A 23,887-nucleotide genomic window follows, 5' to 3' on the forward strand; every position below is an offset into this window, starting at 1 on the left:
TCATCATCTTTTTCCTCTTCACTTGATTTATCGCAGCTGTTCTCGCCATTTTTTTCTTTACCTAATTGCTCACGATTGTTTTCACTATTATTTTTCTTTTCATCAGATTGCTCGCTACTACTTTCATCATTTTTTTTCTTCAATAGATGATCGACAACTACTACTTTGAAGTGTCTCTTTTTCACTAATCGGTTGCTCATTATTTTCAGTATTTTTTTTTCGGACAGCGGTTCTAGCTTTTTTTCTAGCATCTGGAACAGGTGAAAATGCTCTACTTTGCTTCCTCGTATATATATCGACCCATTATCTACATAAAATAGTAAAAAGATAAACTAAAAATAGAAAAACTATAAGGCAGAATAGTGCAATATATAGAGCAACTAAAGTATTTCGTAATTGTCAAAATATGTCAAATATATATACATCAACATTCACTAAAATACTACAAAATAAAAGCTTGAATATTAAAAAGAGAAATCGCCTAATTTTTCTTTTTAATCAAACCCTAATTTTAAGCTTGGATATAAAAAAGAGAAAGAAAATTTACCTTGTATCAGAAGATTTGATAGAATTGATTATCTTTTTGATAGCAAAAAATGCAAAAAGAAAAGGAATAATTTATAATAAAGGATTTGAAGAAAATGACGGAGAAGAAAAAAAGAGAAAAGGATGAACTGACATTGAAGATGAGATGAAAATGATTTCTCTATTTCTCTATTTCATCTGTTAGTTTCAAACAAGACCATTTCTAGAATGCAAGTTTCAAATACCATAAGTTAGCCCCTTTTATGCTAATTACGTTAATCAATTAAGTCAAGTAAATAAAGAAAATGAGAAAAAAATAAATGAGGTCCAATTGTCCCTTTTATTTAATTAGAAACTTGGGAAGGTGCTCAGCTCATTTTTCTCCTAATACTCTGACTACACACATCGACTCAAATACTCTTTGTTCAAAGGCCAAAATTCAAAGCAAAATTAGCACATGTATTTTATGGCTTAACCACTCAAAAGCGTCTGAAATTTGATCTTTAACCTGCAAAATCAGTGGATTCATTTAGTACAACTTTGACGCGCTGCGTACAATAAATCCTTGTAATTTATCCGACCACACGGTGCGTAAGGAAATTTTAGTGCATCAAATTTGTCATTTTTATTTTATTTAAAGCACTAACAAAATTGAGGCAGTTGAGGGTTGGTTAATGAAGAATGTGTTTCTCAACAGCTTTGGCACTTCCATCTGTTCCCATTACTACAAATTCTACCTCTGTATGTACTATTTACTCTCGTCTTTATTTATTTAGTAAGATTGCTTATTTTGGTTGGGAAAATATTATTATGAGATAATTAATTTCGGAATTAGTTCTTTGACCATGTATATGAGGCATAAGTAATCTCGGACTAACTAATATCTCACACAAAAATTGGGATAAAATAGTCCTTCACTTTATCCCACACTATTTATTTCTTATGCGTCACAAGTCACACCAAACAACCCCTAATGACTGTTTGGTGTGAGAGATAAGTGATAAATAAGATGTGTTTATTCCATGTTTGGTTGGAATAATACTGCAACATGGTTGGGATACTATTGCAGGATAATTAATCCTAGATTATAGAGTTATTTTTATCCCACATTGAGAGTGGATAACAATCTCGGAGTAAGTTATACTGGAATAACTTGTTCCCCAATAAAAAGAGTCCTTCGTTCAGCCCTTACTGGACACTGTGCATAACGGGAACTTGCTTTAGTGCACCGGCCCTTACTTTTTTAGGGGTAGGGGAGTGGAAATGGGGAGGAGATTACAGGATTAGAGAGTTGAACACACATTAATTAGGTGAAATTTAAGCTAGTCAATCAACTGAGCTACTAAGATTTCCGCTATATTTTGTTGTTGTTGTTGTTTCGTTTTTCTTAATTGAAAAAAGATGTAGGTTAGGGAACAAAAAAAATAGGAAAGAGGATTAAAGTGTGTGGAATTGAAACCTCACCAATTAGGTGAAAGTTCAGTAGTTAATCAACTGAGCTACTCTGTTGTCTTCTTTTAAAAAAAATGGGGGTAGGGTAGGAAGAATGGGGGAGAGGACTCCAACGCGGGAAATCAAAATCTCATCAACTAGGTGAAAGTTCACGCTACTAAGTTTCCTGCTATATGGTTGTCTTTTTTTATTTGAAAAAAATGGGGGGTACGGTAGGAAGAAGGAGGATAGGATTACAATGTGGGGATGCGAAAACTCATCAATTAGGTGAAGGTTCAGGTAGTCAATCAACTGAGTTACTACAAGTTCAGTTATATTCTGTTGTCACTCTGCTTACTTTACTTTTTTTTTTGTGTGTGTGTGTGTGAGTTCCTTAATTGATGCTCAATTGTAATATTGCCAACAGGATTGGAGGGGAAAAGATGAAGATCCAAATAAGGGTCAAGCAGTGAAACTCTCATTACCAGCATATAAATGGCGATTAGTTATTGCTTATGACGGAACCAGATTTTCAGGTTTCATTTCTCTTCTTGCTTCAAAATAGCACTAAATTCCTTTTCATTATGGATGTGTTCAGTATGAAGAAAAATATATTTCTATAATACTGTATAAGCGAAGTTCTTACTCCCTCCATTTCAGTTTGTTTTAAATTAAGATATATGGAATGTATCAAAACGTCATTTAATCTTGTGGTTTTAAACTTTTCATGTTGAAATTGAATAGTTCGCAAAAAAGGAAAGGTTTATGAAACGGACTAAAACGGAATGTAAGGCAAACAAATTGAAATGGGGGAATACTTTCTTTATGTTTTTTTGCTAAGTAAACAAAAATATATTGTCCCTGGAATATTTTCATATGTAATCTAAGAAAACACTGTGGGGATGGGATAGGGTGGTAGCATTAGGAGATGGTAGGAAACAATGATGGTAGAATGGCGCTTAGTTGTTGCTTACAACGGTACCAGATTTTCAGGTTTTATTCTCTCTTCTTGCTTCAGAAATCATACTGAGTTCCTTTTTATTATATTATTGTACTTCAGATAGAAAATCGAGGGTTGAAATCTCCGATTTTTTGTGTTATACTTTAATTTGCCGTGGTCTTTGCTATATAGCGTATAGGTTTTCACACATTCATTTTCGTCGATTTTCACAAGTTGATTAGGTTTCTTCTCTCATTGTTATTCCAAACAGCTATTAATTTGTTTGTACAATCACAAGTTCCCACAACATATCATTCTCGCCTTCTTATGTAAGATAATACATAATCAACGTCATTCCTAGAACTTAATTAAGGTTTAGAGTTTCTTTAGTGCGGTAATCTCAAAATCATGTGCACTTTTGCCCCACCCTTTTCTGTACATAGTTCATTCAAGCAATTTTTGAGGTGGTTTCGGGAGGGTTGTTCTAAACCTTTAGGGTTCTCGTTCAGTTTCTTGATTGCTAAGATTGTACTCCATCCATTTAGAGCTAATTACTATTCAAAGAGTTAGTGACATTCTTAGTTTGTGACCTTTATAAATATCTTTTCAATCAGTTGAAGTTTGCTCATTGCGGAGGTGTGAGAGGTTGGTTATAGTGGGTATGATGAGAGGTATAAGTAGGCTGGAGAAGTATTTGGGAGAGGTGATTAGACAGGACATGACGCATCCTACAACTTACCTAGGACATGGCCTTAGATAGGAGGGTATGGAAGTCATGAAATAGGATAGAAAGGTTAATTAATTAGCATGTAGTTTTTCGGTGAGATACGTTGGTTGGTAGTCTGGAGCTATGTGTCTGTTGTAGTATTAGCATTTTTCTCATAGTTGTTGACTTGTTCTTTGATCTTTGTTTCGCATTATTTTGTTGTTGATACCGTTCTTTTCTCTGGATGCTCTATAATGTTTCCTTACTAGTTGAGGTGTCTTGTTTACCGCATATTTCCTTTTCCATAACTACTTTGATTTATTGCTCTTAAGCTGAGGGTCTTTCCGAAACAAACTTTCTACGTCCAAGAGGTAGGTAAGGTTTGCGTACACTCTACCCTCCCCAGACCCATCAATTTAAGTTTACAAAGTTTCAGTAACCCCTTCGTTTCAATTTGTTTGGCCTATTTTGACTTAGCACGGAGTTTAAGAAAGTAAAAAGGACTTTTGAATCTTGTGGTCTTAAGATATGTGAAATGTAGCAAAGTGTCTTTTAATCTTGTGATCTTAAACATGGCATGTGGAAAATTGAAATTAAAGAGTTACTGAAAAAGGAAAGGGCCATTCTTTTTGAAATGGACTGAAAAGGAAAGTAGGCCAAGCAAATTGAAACAGAGGGAGTACTATTTTTGATGTAGTATCTATATGTATACCTGATGTTAAACTGAAATTAATCAAGTCAACCCTGATGAGCTGAACTAGGCAAGTCAGACGGTGTATGAATTTTAAAGGTACTAGTAATTGCAAATTTGACACTAACCTTTGCTCTCCATTTCTCGATTCCTCCTAGCATGTGTATGTAGGTAATTTGAGTTTGTTTTCCGGTGGCTTTGGTTAAGGGAACCAGCAGAGCCGTAGTGAAAGTGAGTCTTCACAGGGCAATTGTCGCTGCTTGTGGACCCGAACTTGGGTGATCACTAAGATCGTCGTTTTTATGATTTTTGGTTCCTTATCAGGCACAACGATTGCTAAGATAATAAGATGTCACTTGATTAAAAATAAATAGATAAGAAGATGTTGAACGTACCTTCTAAATGATTTTATACCTCTTTTATTCCCTATATTTTTGTGACTGCATGTTGGGATGCAGTTGCTTTATTTCTATAATCCTGAATGATGAATATCTTGTAGGGTGGCAGTATCAACAGTCAACGCCTACTGTACAGTGCATTCTGGAAGAAGCTCTGACTAGAAAAACAAAAATAAACCGCAAAGAACTTTGTTTAGTTGGTGCAAGTCGGACAGATGCAGGAGTTCATGCATGGGGTCAGGTCTGCTTTCGTCTGCCAATTGGTTCCTACTAACCAAGAGAAGTGATAATAGCTTAGAACCAACTTTGGTTTTCAGGTTGCACACTTCGTTACACCTTTCAACTATGAAACACTAGACGACGTTCACAAAGCTGTAAATGGTCTTCTTCCTTCTGACATCAGAGTTAGAGAATTTAGCCCGGCAGGGCCTGAGTTTCATGCTCGTTTCTCTGTCACAAGCAAGATATATAGCTACCAAGTATATGACTCCACCATCATGGACCCATTCTTGAGGCACTATGCTTACCATAGTACGTATAAACTCGACGCTGCTGTCATGAGAGATGCTGCAAAGCATTTCGTGGGTAAACATGACTTTTCTGCCTTTGCCAATACATCACGAAATGACCGGATTCCAAATCCAGTGAAGACGATATTTCGCTTTGATGTTGTTGAAAAGGTAATATGTTCATCCTTTTACTGAATATAAGACTGTCAATTAGCTTCCATGGCTTGAGATGGGGGTGGGTTTCTCTTGGCATACACAAAATACACGCTGCCTCACGGCTCAAGTCACGTACATGTGGTTCTCATATCAAAATCCCATAATTAGGTGCATCAGGGCTTCCCCAAGCTTAGAAACTCAACAAGTTTGTATATTCTTGAATTCGTGCTAACTATTCTTGAGTTTTTTTTTTTTTTTCCTGATAAAGTTAGCCAAGTTTTGTTTAAGGTTAAAATATCGGCTCAAACTTGCCTAGGCCATAGTTTTAGATGTCTGATGCGGTCAAAACTTGGTTGGTATTCATAGCTTAATACCGAAGCGAGCGCTTAGAACATATGAAACTGCAGCCATTGAGGCATTACTTGTCATATTTCTGTCAATGAAGTTTTAAGTTGATATCTTGTCGTGCTTTTCTTTAGGGACCGCTTTTGCGGCTTGAAGTTGAAGGATCTGGTTTCCTATATAGACAAGTTCGGAACATGGTATGTCACTTTCTTGTTCTTACGTAGGGAATTGAGATAAAGAGACAATCTTTTACCTATGTTGCTCGTACTCTTCAAAATGTCAACAGGTACGTGTCAGGTTCTCAAAAGTAGTGTATGTTTGGAGAATCTGACGTGGGCCACATCAGAAGTGAAGAGTCCCGCAACATAGCTTTTTTACTACCAATGCCTTTCAACCTTAATTCTGGCTCAGATGTTAGCCCAAAATAAGAGGTTCTTAAAACTTACGTTGCTTTTTATATTCTTTAAGTAATAGCAAATCATATTCATAAAACCTTCAACTATTTACCCATCAAAAGGAAAAAACCTCGTAAGTATTCACCATGATTTCAGGTGTGAATCTTTGCGACTCTTGAACGACAGCACTGCAGATAATACGTGGTGACTTTTCTCAAAATCTTTTGCAGGTCGCTTTGTTGCTTCAAGTTGGAAGACAAGCAGTTCCACCAGATATTGTTGTTAGGATTTTGGAGTCTCGTGATCGGAAGGAACTTGCAAAGTATACCTTGTTACTTCCACCTCATGGACTCAGTCTCGATACGATCAAGTATAATGAAGAACATCTCATACTTCCAACCGATTCCCCTGCTAGTAGTTTTGGTAGGCACCATAGTATAAGCAAATGCAAGGTACTATTCGTTTGACTAGTTTGAAAAAAACAAAGGCATGTAAAACGGATTGTGCCTTTTTTAACTGTCACTCATTCGTGAAAAGAATTTGCATCTGTTTCTTCTTTAATGGTACTTTCTTATGACTTCTTTGAGCCGAGGGTCTTTCGGAAACAGCCTCTCTACCTGACAAGGTAGAGGTAAGGTCTGCATACACCCGGACTATACTGGGTTTATTGCTGAAAAATGGATGTATGGAGTGCTGCAAGTATTGGCGAAAACCAAGTCATGATTTAGTCCTTGTAGTATCTTTCTTTCACAGCTATTGCCGAATACTGAAAGTAGCAGCACTGTCTTGGTAGCCATTGCTTGAATGCATTGCAAGAGTGACAACCAGTTATACTATCCCACTCTGTATACGCGTCTTGCAGTGCTTAGGGTCGTGCTGTTTGTGATAGCTATTGTTCTGTAAACATATTTGAACCAGCGTCGCATTTGGATATGGTGTGGTTTCCTGTTAATTGAGTTCAAATTGCTTTTGTATTTTCTAGGTACAGTAGTGCACTTTCCTTGGAAACAGCCTCTAGCAGAAATGCAATGTAAGACTGCGGACAATACATCCTTGTGATGGGGCGCGGAAGCTTTAGTGCACCGGGCTGCCCTTTTTTAGTAGTGCACTTTCCTCCAGATGAATGTAGATTTGCAAAGTAGAGTATTATCATTTGGTGTTTGTATCTTGGCTTTTGTCTTTGTATCTGATTTTGTTGCTTGAATAGCTTAATGAAGCTCATCTTAACAAGTTTCTATCCCAGGATGTGGTATATTAAGGGTGTGTTCAGTATGATGTTTTTCATTTTTTTCATGTTCGATTGATTAAATTTTTTGAAAAACGTTTTCTCGGGGAAACACAATCTTAAAAATGAGGAAAATAACTTTCCTAGTGAAAGTAGAAAACGAGTTTGACAAGTTACATTTCACATTGATTGTGTCCTTCCATCCTCCAACACACCTGACCTTCACCTATCGCCAATTCGCAACCACCTTACTCCACTACTTTCACCCCGCATAGTATATGTTTAGATTGCATATAAATGCTTTTAGAATGGAGTATTATTTTCTGCTTAATACTGAACACAAAAAGATAAATAAGAAATTTACCCTGGTTCGAAACCACAAGTGCTAGAACTTTTGGCTAATCCTGTCTAAAGAGAGGGATTACTAGAGTAGCATTTGACTAGGGAAGATAGTTTGGCACTAAAATTTCAACAAATATTAAATTCTGAACTCATAATTTTGAATTAGCAATGAGTTCGATTATAAAAGTCATGAAAGTTAAAGGTATGCTAACATGGTGTAAAGGATAGACTCTTGCTTTAACAATAGATTAGATGATTGTGACACGTGCCATAATCATATTAAAAAAGAGAATGAATCAAGATGAATTGTCACTTTGAGACGAACAACAAATTGTCACTTTGTGGAATTATTTTGTTTAATATGGATTACCATTACTTGTGTGGATGAGTCCTATGTTATATAGAGTACATAACTTTGATCATAGGTGTGATTTCTAGTCACATAATTTCATAATAATACTGCAAAGTGGGGCAAGCATTCCCCATGTGTTAGCCGCAAGCGTATCTAGGGCCTCGATGTCCAGTTCAGCTGAAGAGGCCTAGCCTGATCTGAAAAGTGTTAATTCAGTCTGAAGTATTAGTATCTCTATTTATACATTTTCTAAATAAAATCATGGCTATTTATAACCAAAGTTGAAATTTATTCAAGAGGTGGAGGCTTAGTTGGCTATGAGCCAAACTAAGAATATGCCACATGTCCTCTATTTTGGACAGATGGCATTCAATTCCATTCCATAATAGAACCCACAATTTCGAATTAGCAATGAGATCAATTGTAAAAGACTTTGAAAGTTAAACTCATCAAGTTTTAATCATGGACTTGCCAAATCAATAACTGCACATTGGATAACATATTCGTGATGATAACCGAGATGAAATACGTTGCTAAGGATAGGCTCCTGCGTGACTATAGATTATATGAGTGTGACACATGTCATAATCATATTAAAAAAAGAATAAATCGAGAAGAATAGCAAATTGTCACTTTATAGAATTGAGACGAACAACAAATTGTCAGTTTATGAAATTATTTTGCTTAATATGGATCACCATTTGTGTGGATAAGTCCAATGATATAGAGTAATAACTTTGATCATAGGATTAATTTCTAGTCACATTATTTCATAATAATGCTGCAAAGTGGAGCAAGTATATTCACCTATATGTCAGCCACAGGCATATCCAGGGCCCGGTATGCAGCTCGGTTGAAAAGGCCTAACCTGATAAGAGAAGTGCTAATTCGATCTGGATAGACTTCATGCAAAAATGTCACCACTCCAAAAATCAATAAGAAAACAAATGCTAAATTTCAGATCAGTGAACAAATCGAAAGGAAAGAGAAACCTTTCACGCTCAGCACTTAAAGCGCACTAAGCAACACATTCAAATAGACAATTTTTACGGAACATACGCCTCCTAAAAGGTAACGGAGGTGTGCAGAGACTACATAAAATGAATGTATATTTGATTACTGAATCTAGAAATAAATGCAAATCAAATACAGGCATCTTTCCATGCTTTTCATTGATCATGGAAATTAGCCAAATAGCAAAAATAATTCTTGTTACTATGTGCTTTTTCTTCTTTCTTTTTTTTTTAGGGGGTGGGGTGTGTGGGGAGGGGAGGGGCTATGTATAGAACATCATCAAAATTTTCAAAATCTTGCATTTTGGGCGTCAGTTTAGCCACCACATGAACAAGATAATGATAAAAAATATGTACAATATGTGCCTTGGATTTAGTTCCAAACAAAACAAACTATTTATGTTTTGATGGCTTTGGATTTGTCCAAAATTGACCACATCACTTGAACATCTTCATATCCACAAGCCATTACTTCACCCTGCAAATCTACTACATGTTTATCTTGATCTGCAAACACAAAACAAGACATGTGTTAAAAAGATCAAACAACAAGGCCAATCAGAGGTGGATCCAGAATTTGAAATTTACGGGTTCTTGATTCTAGCTCATTAAAGTATCTGAGTTCTAAATTAAAACGATGGGTCCAATATCTCACTAGCACCTTTGTCCAACCTGAGTCATGTAGCTCGTTAAGAGCAATAAGGAATTGAATGATTTGACATAAGAAATGTTGTTGCTAGCAATGAACTCATTTTAAATCTGCCTCTTGACCAAACACACTATACATGGACTATACAAACAATAACAAACAACCCTTTATCCTTATTTTGAAGAATTAAAAAAGATTGTTTTTAAAAGATAATCGACTCAAGTAACACAAATATGTGAACTTTATTTTACACAAATTATACATACCTTCTTCTTGTGACTTCTTTTCCCTTGGTGAATCCCTTGGTGATTGTTGATTATTATTGAAAAATGTTCTAGCTTTTCTAAATGGAGTGGTGATTGTTTTTACCCATTTAGTCATTTTTCTTTGTGTATTTTGATAGAAAGAGTTGTTGTTGCATCTAACTCTCCATTTGTCAAGAACAAAAAAGAGTTTATATATAGAATGTATACATCTCATCTAGACTATAGTATTATATTATTATAACATTTAATATAAGGGATATTGTGGGAGCCATAATTGGGCAGGCAAGATCCGTTAGATAAGCTTTTATGTAACCTCACATCACTTTCTTTTATCCTTTTTATTTAATCATCTGATAATCGAAATTCATAACGTAACTTCAAAATGAGAAAAAACGCTTAATTAATACATATTTACATTGTATTTATGAAGGTAAAACACTTAATACAAAGATATTTTTTATTTTTAAAATTTTCTTTCGTTATTTTAACTATCTGATATTCAAAGCTCTCATTAATTTGACTAATATTTATTAACACACATGTATAAGTTTGATATAGAGATAAAACGCTTGATATCAAGATATTTTTCACTTTTAAGGTTCTTATCCGTTATTTTTAAGCAAAAATTACCTAAAACCACAACATAACTATCTAAACTTCTAAAAATTCCCCACTTCTTAAAAATTACTTAAATCCCAACATTTTATATTTTTTACTATTTCTGAGATACAAGTTAACCCTACATGTATCTAATGTATGTATCTACTGTGATACAAGTTAATCACATTAGATACATGTATCAGTATGTATCTAATGTAATTAATTTGTATCATCAGAGGTCAAATATTGGAATTTTAGGAAATTTTGAAAAATGTTGAAATTTTTAGTAATTAATGATAAACATGTCGGTATATATATAAAATTTACTATTTTTAATCATGATGTTCAAAGTTCTCATTAATTTGACTAATATTTATTAACACGCATGTATAAGTTTAATATGGAGATAAAATGCTCAATATCAAGAATCTCTTCACTTAAAAGGATCAAATTCGATTCATTTTTATCCATATGATATTCGAAACTTATTAATCCAACTAATACCATTCGAGTTCAAAATCAAAATATTTGATTAACATGTAATGACTGAATTCAATTCTTGTTTAACCATATGATATTCGAAACTTATTAATCCGACTTATACCATGTAAGCTTAAAATCGAAACATCTGACTAACTTATAACGATTGAATTCAATTTTTGTTGCCGCTCCAATGTGATCTTTTATAATAAGATCAGATCCGAGACATCTGATTAAGTATCGAGAATCCAAATCCACCACTCTTGTGATTGGTCTTTTTCTCTATTTTTTTAATAGTATTATATTGGCTTATCTCTTGTACCATGTAAGTTCAAAATCGAAACATCCCGATTAACATGTACTGATTGAATCCAATTTTTATTGCCATTTCAATATAATTTCTTATCATAAGATCAGACTCGAGACACCTTATCGAGAATACAAAACCACCACTCTTGTGATTGGTCTTTTTCACACTGTATTTTTTTAATATATAGTATTATTATAGTTGCTTATCTCTGCAGTTCCAAGTTTTGGTGCCGACTGTCTGATAGCCACATGGCTACGGAACCCTCGCACGTGAACGCCTTCTATCTTCTTCTATGTGACGTTACAACTTTATTTTCTCCGTCTCAAATTATTCATCGTGTTTATTTTTAATATTTTTTTTAAAAAAAATTATAATAATAATAATATCCTCAATATATTCTCACATAGTAAAATCTGTAGATGATAAAATATATATAGTTTATAAAGAGACTATATCAAATAAACTTTCGATTAAAAATTAAAAAAAAAAAGTTAAGAAATTATTTTTTAAGAAACACTCCTATAATATGTCGTCTAAAATTTAGGGTTTGAATAGTATTAATAATAAAAGTAAAATAGGTATAAAAATGATAAATTATTTTTAATTTTTAAATTAAGTAAGTAAAATTAAATAACTATTTTTAACACTTTATTAAATAAGTAAAGATGAATAAGAAAATCATTTAAATAACTATGGATAATATGAAGACGAATAAAGAAATAATTGAGCTCGAAAATCGAAGGTGATAACAAGTAAGGCCTAGCGTACAAGTTGTGTACTTTGGTATTTTGACTTATTCTATGAAATCATTCACATGGTGGTACCCTAGGTAAGGAACAATGTTGACTTTAGTTGCATTATAGCCAAACTTGATGGCTATCAAGTGTGAACCCTTGAATACTTCTATGATTAGGTTAAGACGAGTCAGATTAACGTCAACTCTATAGAATTTATTAGAAAATAAGGTATTTGATATGATATTTATTCTTGTACGATCAAGTATTGTAGGTAAATGTAAATCTAGGTAGAATGACTTGTAGATTTGATTGGTCAGAAGGTGAATTTATTCTAGAATCAAAAATATATTAACGTCTAACTGTGTATAATTTATTAGAAAATAAGATGCTTGATAAGATATTTATTTTTGTACGATCAAGTGTAAATGTAGATCTAGGGGGAATGACTTGTAGGTTTGATTGGTTAGAAGGTGAAATTATTCTAGAATCTCCTAAAGAACACTTCTATGATTACGTTAAAAGCGTCAGATTAACGTTAACTCTATATAATTTATTAAAAAATAAGATTATTGGTAAGACATTTACTTTTGTACAATTAAGTGTAGGCAAATGTAGATCTAGGCGGATCTTGTAGGTTCGACTGGTCAGAAGGTGAAATTATTCTAGAATCTCCTAAAGAACACTTTTATGGTTAGGTTAAAGGCGTCAGTTCAGATTAACGTTAACTCTATATAATTTATTAGAACATAAGATGCTTGGTAAGACATTTATTTTTGTATGATCAAGTGTAGGTAAATGTTGATCTAGGCGGAATGATTTGTAGGTTCGATTGATCAGAAAGTGAATTATTCTAGAATCTTCGGAAGAACACTTCTATGATTAGGTTAAAGGCGTCAAATTAACGTCAACTCTATAGAATTTATTAGAAAATAAGATTTTTTGTATGGCATTTACTTTTGTACGTGTTAGGGTTTTTGCCCTGATTTTCTTACTATATTTAAGTTTTATTTTTTCTTAGAAGGAAATAAAAGTTATCATAATTACTTTTACTTTTCCTGAAAGAAAAAAATATAATTCTTTTTCATATTTGGCTAACCTCTTTCTTGGAGGAAAGGTTTTGGACATCTATAAATAGAAGACTCCCTTCTCATACCATAACACAATAGCATCCACAATGTAGTCGTTTAAAGAGTCTTTGTTTAGGGGGAGATTTCTCCCAATAAGTTTTAGGATTTTCAATTTTATTTTTAATATGTAAGCCGTTTGGCCAAACCATATCCAATAATATATTTTTAGTTTAATTTTTCACGTGTCGTCTGATTTATCGTCTTATGATTTGCAAACTAAAAGCTTCCGCATGACGCCTTCTTGATTTCGAACCCAACAGTACGATCAAGTGTAGGTAAATGTAGATCTAAGTGGAATGACTTATAGGTTCGATTGGTCAGAAGGTGAAATTATTCTCCAAAAGAACACTTCTATAGTTAGGTTAAAAGAGTCATATCAACGTCAACTCTATAGAATTTATTAGACAATAAGATGTTTGGTAAGACATTTAGTTTTGTGTACGATCAAGTGTAGGTAAATGTAGGTGCAGGCGGAATGACTTATAGGTTCGATTAGTCAGAAAGTAAAGAACACTTCTATGGTTAGGTTAAAGGCGTCAGATTAACGTCAACTCTAGAGAATTTATTATAAAATAAGATGTTTGATAAGACATTTACTTTTGTACGATCAAGTATAGGTGAATGTAGATCTAGGCGGAATAACTTGGGGTTTGATTGGTCAGGAGGTGAAATTATTCTAGAATCTTCAAAAGAACACTTCTATGGTTAGGTTAAATGCGTCATATCAACGTCAACTCTATAGAATTTATTACAAAATAAGATGTTATGTAGGATCATCACTTTTGTACGATCAAGTGTAGGTAAATGTAGATCTACGCAGAATGACTTGTTAGTTTGATTGGTCAGAAAATGAAATTATTCTAGAATCTCCAAAAGAACACTTTTATGGTTAGGTTAAAGGCGTCAGATTGACGTCAACTCTATATAGTTTATTAGAAAATAAAATGTTTGGTAAGACATTCACTTTTGTACGATCGAGTGTAGGTAAATGTAAATCTAGGCGGAATGACTTGTAGGTTCGATTATTCGGAAGGTGAAATTATTCTAAGATCTAGACTATAAGAGAAACGTTCTTAAATACTATCTCAACATTCTATTCACGAAAAAGATTAGTATTTTGACTTAATATAGATATTTGAAAGACGCCTATATTTTTCTATCTAGACTTTGACGAAATTTGTTGTAACACGCTTCAATTTTGCGGGGGTCCTATGACCCCCTTGAATATTTATTACCATATTTCTGTGGTATATATTTGTCCAGCTGAACCACCGTTAGAATAAACACACACAGAGCACATAAGGGTCTAAAGTGGTCCAACTGAACAAATATATGTCATAGAAATACAGTAATAAATAGTCGACGGGGTCATAGGACTCTCACAAAATTATGGTGTTTTACAACAAACTATTTCGTCAAAATTAAGATATACTTCCGACTCTTTTCCCCAAACAAAAAGAACATATTCTATTGTTATTATTGAGACTAGCAATCATATCACATGACTACGTGCGTTCTGAGTTGTAGAATTTCCATATATAAAATATATTAATTGTTCCAAGAGAATCTTAAATGCAGATCATATAAAATTATACTAGTAAATATTAATGGTTGGTTAAATGCAACTAACTTTAGCTGAATGAATCTGATCGTAATTTTATTGGTGGTAAAATCCATGTCCATTAAAAAAAAAATAAAAAAATTGGAATTAATTCTTGGTGGAGCATGTTGAACTTGAATGAAATCATGTTAGTTTCTGAGAGAAACCATGTTATTGATACCTTGTGTCTGTCCAATTGACCCCTCTAATTTATTAATTATTTTGGGGGACTTACCTTATTAATTAAACTATGTAGGGTTGTGGTGAAATAAATATGTATCGAATTTAAATTTTAAAAATAAAAAAGATCATGTATGAAAGAGCTTCTTTCTTAAATGGACATTACACATGCGCTCCGAGAATAAAAGCTAAAATCTAAATTAGTCAGGATCTCAATACGGTATATTTGATATCAGCGGAGGCGGAGCCAGTCCTTTGATAGGGGGTTCATCCAAATTCCCTTTAATGAAAAAATATATTATTTATACGTGATTAAAATTAATTTTTATATATCTATAGTAGGTGTTGAACCCCCTTCGATTATGTTTTCTTCAAATATTGAACCCCTTAGTTGAAATCCTGGCTTTGCGTGAAAAGGGCATAAAATTAAAGGCAGGGCGGATCTAGGTTCAAAATTGTGGTGCTTCGATACCTGATAAATTCGATATAGAATTGATATAGTTATATAAGAAATGTATAAAAATTGGTATAAGATGAAAAAAAACGCTCGTGAAATCAAGAACATTGTTGGTTGCTCTGATTTTTCATGCAAAACCTTAAAACTTTAGGTGTCAATATATGTATTTCAACTTTTCAAGTACCTACCATCCTTAAATATTGGATCCGCCACTGATAAATGAAAAATAGAATAGGAAAGTTATCAAGATATGTACTTGGAAGGAGGGAAAATAATATAATATTTTGATATCCCTTGTATTACAAGGTTGTTCTTCATTTTATGTAGCTTGTTTTTTTGTTTTAAATCTATTTGAAATTTATTAATTCGACTAATTAATATTCGCGATGCATGACATTCATTTACCGAGATATGCTTTGAATTTTTTTATTTTCTTTTTAAATTTTTATAACTCGAATGCGAAGCATATGATTAGTTAAGAATGTAAGAATTTCATCTATTTTATTATATCACTCACTCTAAAAAAAATTTGTATTCAGAATTCAAATCCGATCTAGATTTTTGATTAAAAATGAAAAAATTTACTAACTATACTCCACCACAATCTTGAAATAATATACTATAGTCACACTAGGAATATTAATTCTTATCAAGCTTCTCTGCAAAATTAATGTTTTGTTAGTTTTTGGTTATGTCTGGTTTACTGGAACAGAAGGTATGAATTCATTAATTAAAATAATGTGCAGCTTGAATTGGGCATGGTATTATTTGGTCAATTCAAATTTTTTTTTTTAATAGTATAAGTACTTTAACTAATTTATGGACTTGGAATATTTTGCACTATGACTTTGAAAACCAAAAATTAGGCAAGTCGGTGCCTCCCTATAGCTTTTTCATCTTTCTATAATTTTTTTAAGTGAAGTAAAGATTTGAATTTTACGAATTTAAAATTTTAAGATGTTGATCTCAAAGTGTTGATAGCGTTAAAAATTTCATGAAATTATCAATTTTGATATCGTCATTTAACCTATATCTACCTTTCAATAATTCAGTAAAAAAAGATTATATTTCAATATTTAGCTGAAGTTTAGGTGAAAATGGTTGAAACTTGAATCATATGTTTATGAATTTTAGTTATATGAAACACCAACCAGTGTTTGAAGTTAACATGTAATCAGAGACAGATTCAGAATTTGAAAAATTCGGACGTTACGCTGCTTTGAACAATAACGTATACAATACTCTATGAAAGTGGAATCAATATTCACAGAGTAAAGCTATAATTAATATTACTAAACAATATTGATATAGTGTAAAGCCTAGCCTAGTTGGTATTCTCCAGGTTTTTATTAGAAGAGGTCAGAATTCTATTCCGCAAAGCCGTAATTTTTTTTTAAAGAGAAAGCATAAAATAGTGCTAAAATCGTTTTAATAAAGGTCTTCAGCGGGAGTCAAACTTGCTCGTCTGGGAAAAAATCTTGCACTTGAACCGCTAGCACCACCAGCTCCCTTGTTACAGCGGGTGCCAGACTTAAATTTTATTCATTTACTTTTATATATATACAGATAGATGTACACATAATATACAGAGTTTCAACCGAGAAGTTTGAATTTCGGCACCCCAATCCTTCTACATAGATCTGCCTTTGCATATGAGTACACGTGTAAAAAATTTAAACAGAGGATACAAGTTAAATAATGGAATCCAAATTGGATATTTGTGCATTTTGCCCGCTCGTAATATCACAACGATAACATAGCCAATATATTTTCATAAAATGGATCTGGGGAAGGTAAGTGAACGCAGTCCACATATATCACTATCTCAGAAGTGAGATAGAGGCACTTTGTCTGCTTGTATTGAGTTTCAAAATTTATTTTTGTAACTATTTAATGAATTTCTTAAAACGTCTATATACTTTGATTGGTTCTCGCGAATTTGTTGTCGGAATGTTACCTTCGCTTCGTAGTACTTTGGATGTTTGTCAAACACGTAAATAAGCTATACAATCAATTAGACCAACTTATAAGTTTAGCCAAATATTATCGTAATCAAGTTCTTCAAGTGAAGTAAACTATATTTGCTTTAAATCAAGATAAATGTAGTACGATAAAATTTAATAGACAAATCAAGGGAGCTAATACTGATATTTATTTATCATATTGTAAATAATATGTCTGAAAATAGTGAACATTTATTTTATTTGATTAGTACATGCACCATATTAGGAACCCCAAAAAATGAAAAATAACCATTAACAAAATAAGCAGGCCCAAGTAAAAAGATCCACCAACAATTTGGGCGGCTCATTATTGAGCATGTTAAATGGGCTGACTTCGAAGCACAACTGTCTCAATTGTAAGCCCAGGCCCAAATGATAAAAGGACTCCCAAGTCCAGCCCATCTCCTGAAGTCTTTAGCCCATCTCTAGCGGATTTTTTTCGAATCTCATCCAATATGAACAAGACACATGCACTCGACAAGTTTCCATATTCTCGAAGGATATTTCTCGTGGCCCGTAACTTTTCGGGCTCTAGGCCCAATGTACTTTCCACTTGCTCCACAATCGCATTACCTCCCGGGTGAAGAATCCAAAACATCGAGTTCCAATCTGAAATTCCTAATGGTTCAAACGCCTTTATTAAGCAGCTCTCTACATTTTTCGCGATAGTGGGTGGCACGTCCTTGGTACAATGGAACGTAAGCCCCATCTCACGCAGGTGCAGCGCGAGATGGCAGTCCCCATTAGGGACGAACGACTGGGTCGCTGTTACGATTTCAAAAACTGGCCTCTCTAGGCCCGGTTTAGGGTCCGACCCGATTATAACAGCGGCCGCACCGTCCCCGAACAACGCCTGCGCGATAAGGTTTTCGGGATGAGCTTCGCTCGGCCCACGAAACCCTATCGCTGAGCTCTCAGAACACACGACCAGTACCCTAGCACCCCTGTTATTCTCAGCTATGTCCTTAGCTAATCGAAGCACCGTGCCACCAGCAAAACAACCTTGTTGGTACATCATGAGACGTTGAACCGATGGGCTCAGGCCCAATAACTTGATCAACTGATAATCGGCACCGGGCATGTCAACACCACTTCTTGTACAAAAGACTAAATGGGTAATTTTTGATTTGGGCTGAGCCCATTCATCAATAGCCATAAGGGCAGCCTCTTTTCCAAGTTTCGGTATTTCTGAGACCAAAATCTCTTGTCTTATATCAAGTGATGGCCCATTATAAGAACACAAATTGGGATTTTTCTTTAATATTTCCTCTGTCAAAATCATGTGCCTTTTCCTAATCATTGTTCTGCTGCCTGAAATTATTTGTTAAAAAAAAAAAACAGTTACACAAATATACACCTTCACTCAAAATCTCTACTCTTACAAAGTAGTAATTATAAAAATCTCAACTAATTATGTATCTTTATTGGATATATTGAGAGTTAATTATATATCTCGGCAAACCCAAAAATCAAAATAAAATGTATCAAATATTAATTATATATCAGTACAAAAGAAAAACTGTATCTTCGTTATATATATATATATATATAACTAATGAATTCCTCTAGAGGTAAAAAGAAAAAAAAGATAAAAGAAACACAAAAAAAGTGAGTTTTTTGATAATAGCATTTTGGATCGTTAAGCTATTGTATAATTTATTTTTTTTTGATCTATGTAACATTTGATTTAATCAAATTTAACTTTAGTTCATCAAAGTATGTGATTTTTGTCCCGTTAGGAAGTATCTTATGTTTATAATGTTTAGAACTATAATCATCCTCAAAACATAAGGTTACACATAAATTTAATATAGCACATAAATCAATGTACATATCTTTCTTTTATCTTTTCTCCACCCATTTAATAAGTGGAACAAGACAATAATATACTATAATAAATAAAACCAATCAGGTAATTTAATTGAATTATTGGTTGGAACAATTAATAAGGGACTGACACTATGCATAATTGAGCTAGGACAAACAAAAAAGATATCATTTTTAAAACTAAAGCATGTTTGTCACAACTTATTTATATGTTTTACATTTTGGAAACACTAACTTTTGTAACTTCATTCGTATTATCAGTTTCAACTTTAAATAAAAAAAAGATTACTGAAAAAATAAGACGACATATATTTCAGACCTCGTTTATAAAATTATGTTAAATTTATTATTATTATGATATATTTCAAAAATATCGATACAAATTCACATTAACTTACTTGATCAACTTTAAAATGATGGAATATAATAAGACATATTACAATATTATAGACAAAAAAGGAGGAATAATTTGTTTAATAGAAAACACTATGGTCCTTTCTTTAGTTATATTTTAAGGAGTGAAAAAGAAATATAAATTTGATTTATTCTTTTTCTTTTAAATTTAAATTGTAATAATAGATCGACATTGTTTGCATTTTTGAATTTGTAGCTACATTTAAATGGCAATTGCAGATTAGATATTTTTTCTTTTATAGAAATAAAATGAATTTTTTTACCACTCATGAGATAATAATTATTTATTTTATACATGGACATAATAAATATAATTTTATTATTTGGTGTTATCAAACATTATTTTAAAATAAAGATAAAAATTTAAAATACATGACGTTTTGTACTTTATACTCCTTGTGCTTATAACAAGTGGTTTTAGATTATGTAATTGTTAGTATATGATGATAATATGGTATGATTGCCGGCCCTCTCCTTATTTTATTTTTTAAATTAAAATAATTGCCTTCAACCTTTACCTGTCCTTTATAATAAAAATCTTTTGGCTTTTTACAAAAAAGAATATTTATAGTATGATTTGCCTAGCTATATACTAGCTCAAGATGTATAATTTTAGAATAGATAAATTTATATATATTTCATGCTTTGTTATATACTTATGATGATTGCTGATCCTGCTGCAGGAAGCAATCATCACTGAAAGTCTGGAATTATATCTTTTCTATCTATTTTATATTATGTATATAAATTTACTAGATACTAGGGGCAGCTCGATAAATTAAAATATCTATTATATGAATTTTAAGAAATAATTTTTGAGATAATTTTTTTCAATGTTATTTCAGGTTTACTTTGTGTTTAGTTATTTTAATATCTTCACACCTGCGTACTGATTGTTCGTTTGAAAGTTAACGTAGAACATGACTAAACAAGTATCTCAAATGACTTTCTCTTATTTTGTACTCCCTTCGTCCGCTTTTAGGGTGTGTTTGGGATGAAGGAAAATATTTTAAAAAAAATATTTATCAATTTTCTCATGTTTGATGGCTTAAAGGTTTTGAAAAATATTTTTCAAATCAACTTATTTTCCTCAATTCTAAGGAAAATGACTTCCTTTCAAAAAGTAAGAAAAATATTTTTCCAAAATTCTTTTTCAACCTCACTCTTAAGTTGAAATATTCATACAACTCTCAAAATCATCCAACCCTGCTCCGATCTTCAATCCCCCATCCCACGCCATCCCGCCCCCTACCATCCCTATTAAAAAAATATTTTAAATTTTTTTCTTATCTCACCCCCTACCCAAAACCCAAACCCTTACTCCCTTCAAGAAAAAAATTAAATTTTTTAAAAAAATCCAAACTTTTTTCTTACCTCCTCTACCCGACCCCCTACCAGCCTCCTCCTCCTCCCCCTCCTTCAAAAAAAAATTATTTTAATTTTCAATTTTTCCTTACCCCACCCTCACTCCCTACCCCCACCCCCTAATACTCTCCATTCAAAATAAATATTTCAAATTTTTTTCTTACCCCACACTTTCTCCCCTACCCCCCCCCCCCCCCTACCCCCCCCCCCCCCCCAAAAAAAAAAAATAATTTGTCTTTTAAAAAATCAAAATTATTTTCTTACCCCATCCTTATTACCTATTTTGACAACTCCGACCCCCACCTACCAACCCCCTCTCCAAAAGAAAATAATATTTTATTTTTATTTTTTTTAAATGAAAAACTTTTTTCTTATCCCATCCTTTTTATCCTATTCGTTCTCATTGTTTTTGGTAAATATATACAAATACTTTTAGAAAACATATATTTATCCAATTTGCATAACGATCACATAAAAATAAGTAAGAAATAATTTATTTTTCTAGAAAATATTTTTCCTCCTTCATATCGAATACTCTAAAAAAAGTATTTTTTTGAGATCAAAAATTATTTTTTCTAAAATGTATTTTTATGCTTTAGCTAAACACTAGAATGTATTTATTGAAAAATATTTTTTCATTCACCAACCAAACACTATAAAAAATATTTTTCATCCACCAACCAAACATAGAAAAATCAGTAAGAAATCAATTTGTTTTCCAAGAAAACATTTTCTAGGAAAACATTTTTCTTCATACCAAACACACCCTTGCTCGTCACTTTTTTTACATAGCAAATTCATTAACAAAAAGTTAATGATTGGTATAGTGACTTTATCATATTATCTCTATTAATTGATGTTTAGTACTAATAGGTATTGAAAATGATTTGGAGAATAAGTAATTAATGTTAGGAGTAAAATATGATTTATTTATATTTGTGTATTTTCTTAATTTTATAAAAAATAAAAATTAAATTAGAAAAATTATGATAAGTAAAAGCGAACTGAGGAGAAGAAGAAAGATTAGACTAAGCTAGGCCAGTCGCTAACCCTCCTTTACAATGTTTTATGAGTGCTTATATGTTGGTAACTTGCAATGACTAAATCTTATTTTTGATAGAGCACCATTGAATTTGAATGTATGGGAATACTAGAAATTTTATAAGAAGGAGTATTATATATGATGAAAATACTAAGTAAATAGAAAAATATTGAAAACAACAATAGTAAGATAATCAAAGCGAAAGAATCATGATCACCCACACAGGAAAAAACCGACTACCTATACTGAACGTACTTCTATTGTAATCCTCAACCTCCACATAAATTAAATACTTAAGATTAACAACAACAACAATATACCCAACATATTTCTACTCAGTGGGATTTAGAAGGGTAGAGTGTACACAATCCGTATCATACTATCTCTGACGTAATAGAGAGACTGTTTTCAATAGACTCTCGACTCAAAACAAAATACAGTCTAGAAAAGGATGTAAAAGAGGTTCAAAGGACAACAAGGAGTAACACAACAACAAATAATAACCGAATAATACTACCAAAAAATAATACTACAAACAATTTACCTGAAACAATATATATCAACAAGGAAACCAAGAACCAAAACCTACAAGGATTTAGTATATTTTTTTTATTTCCTATCCGTTGTCCGGTGCCCACATTGGAGCACCGACTAATCCGAATCGCGCATTGCAGGGTTCATTATCAAGATATCGCTCCCAATAGAATTTTTTTCATACCCGAAACTCGAATCCTCAATCTCTAATTAAAGATAGAACAGTCAGCAGTCTCATCACCCACCACAATCCATGTTTGGTTAGAAGCATAAACTATATGAATGTACTACTAATAAGGACAAAAATTAAATACTTTAGATTAAATAGAGAATTAAAAGAACCAATGAATTAATTAAGACATATAACTTACAAATACGTCTAAATTTTTCTTTGAGGTCCACGAAATGCTCACTATTTGTAACTTTGAAATAATAATCAGGATAGGCGGTTTGATCAACCCAATGAAAAGGTGTTGCTATCCCAATTGCCAAAATTTTAGCAGGACCCTCAGCTCTTTCATGAACCCTCATAATTTTTTGGCCATTTTCCAACTTCATTTTTCCTATTTTAATTTGATTTTAATAACTCAAAAAGATCACTAGGGGAACTTTTGTTATTTTTTCAATGAGAAATGGCAAAGGCCAAAGCCAAAGGGTAATGTTTGGTTTGTGTAGTGTAGTGCAAGGGAATTACTTGATTTCATTGCCTTTATATAGAATAAAAATGATATGAAGTGTGATGTAATTAGCACACCTCAATAATTTCAATACAACAATTGCATTTTCGACATGATACCAGTTTTCACACGTGGGGTTTGGAGCAGTGGCGGAGTCAGGATTTTCGTTAAGGGGGTTCAGAAGTAAACATCCAAACTCATCGAAGGGGGTTCAACATCTATTGTATAACTATGTATATGATTTCGCCGAAGAGGGTTTGGATGAACCCCTCAGCCAAGTGTAGCTCTGCCCCTGGTTTGGAGAGAGTGGAGTGTACACAACTCTTATTCCTACCATATGTAATTAGATAGAGAGACTGTTTTCGATAAACTTTCGGCTGAAAAAAATTTGTTAAAAAGGTTTGACAAATACAATTATAAAAGCTATAATGAAAATAATGTAAAAACAAAAAAGTATCGAAGTACAGTTGGACACCTTCAATGGTTTTTTTTATAATTATGTAACACATGATATTCCAGACCTATACATTTAATTAATTCAGATGACGCGGCGAAGTAATTTCAACTAGAAATTTCTTTATTCCTAAAGTT

General features: G+C 32.7%; 2 protein-coding genes and 1 long non-coding RNA gene across 6 annotated transcripts; 1 reads left to right on the forward strand and 2 right to left on the reverse strand.

Moving 5' to 3' along the window:
• Positions 1-812: 812 nt before the first annotated feature.
• LOC107871237 (tRNA pseudouridine synthase A 1) lies at positions 813-7,338 on the forward strand. 4 transcript variants are annotated; one of them, XR_007055546.1, is made up of 7 exons: positions 813-1,266; positions 2,384-2,492; positions 4,793-4,932; positions 5,009-5,371; positions 5,836-5,898; positions 5,988-6,132; positions 6,327-6,468. XR_007055546.1 is itself a non-coding variant. In XM_016718111.2 (7 exons), exons 1-7 carry the CDS (start codon positions 1,207-1,209, stop codon positions 7,153-7,155), a joined length of 1,005 nt encoding a protein of 334 aa, XP_016573597.2. In that variant the 5' UTR covers positions 818-1,206; the 3' UTR covers positions 7,156-7,338. The 4 variants fall into 4 exon arrangements, 3 of the variants coding, with proteins under 3 accessions (XP_016573597.2, XP_016573599.2, XP_016573600.2); XM_016718111.2 differs by lacking the exon at positions 5,988-6,132 and adding an exon at positions 7,079-7,338 and having other exon boundaries at positions 818-1,266; positions 6,327-6,519; XM_016718114.2 differs by lacking the exon at positions 5,988-6,132 and adding an exon at positions 7,079-7,338 and having other exon boundaries at positions 823-1,266; positions 6,327-6,548.
• Positions 7,339-7,996: 658 nt separating this feature from the next.
• LOC107872661 lies at positions 7,997-10,159 on the reverse strand. The gene is made up of 3 exons (XR_001674947.2): positions 9,944-10,159; positions 8,823-9,535; positions 7,997-8,212 (listed from the first exon to the last, which is right to left on the reverse strand). It is a non-coding gene; the product is annotated as an uncharacterized LOC107872661 (long non-coding RNA).
• A 7,409-nt stretch (positions 10,160-17,568) lies between these two features.
• LOC107871238 (chalcone synthase B) lies at positions 17,569-23,305 on the reverse strand. Its single transcript, XM_016718115.2, has 2 exons — positions 22,991-23,305; positions 17,569-18,748 (listed from the first exon to the last, which is right to left on the reverse strand). The coding sequence occupies exons 1-2, from the start codon at positions 23,175-23,177 to the stop codon at positions 17,757-17,759; spliced, it is 1,179 nt and encodes a 392-aa protein (XP_016573601.2). The 5' UTR covers positions 23,178-23,305; the 3' UTR covers positions 17,569-17,756.
• Positions 23,306-23,887: the final 582 nt, after the last annotated feature.

The sequence above is a fragment of the Capsicum annuum genome, chromosome 5 (genome assembly GCF_002878395.1).
Source record: "Capsicum annuum cultivar UCD-10X-F1 chromosome 5, UCD10Xv1.1, whole genome shotgun sequence".
Lineage (NCBI taxonomy): Eukaryota > Viridiplantae > Streptophyta > Magnoliopsida > Solanales > Solanaceae > Capsicum > Capsicum annuum.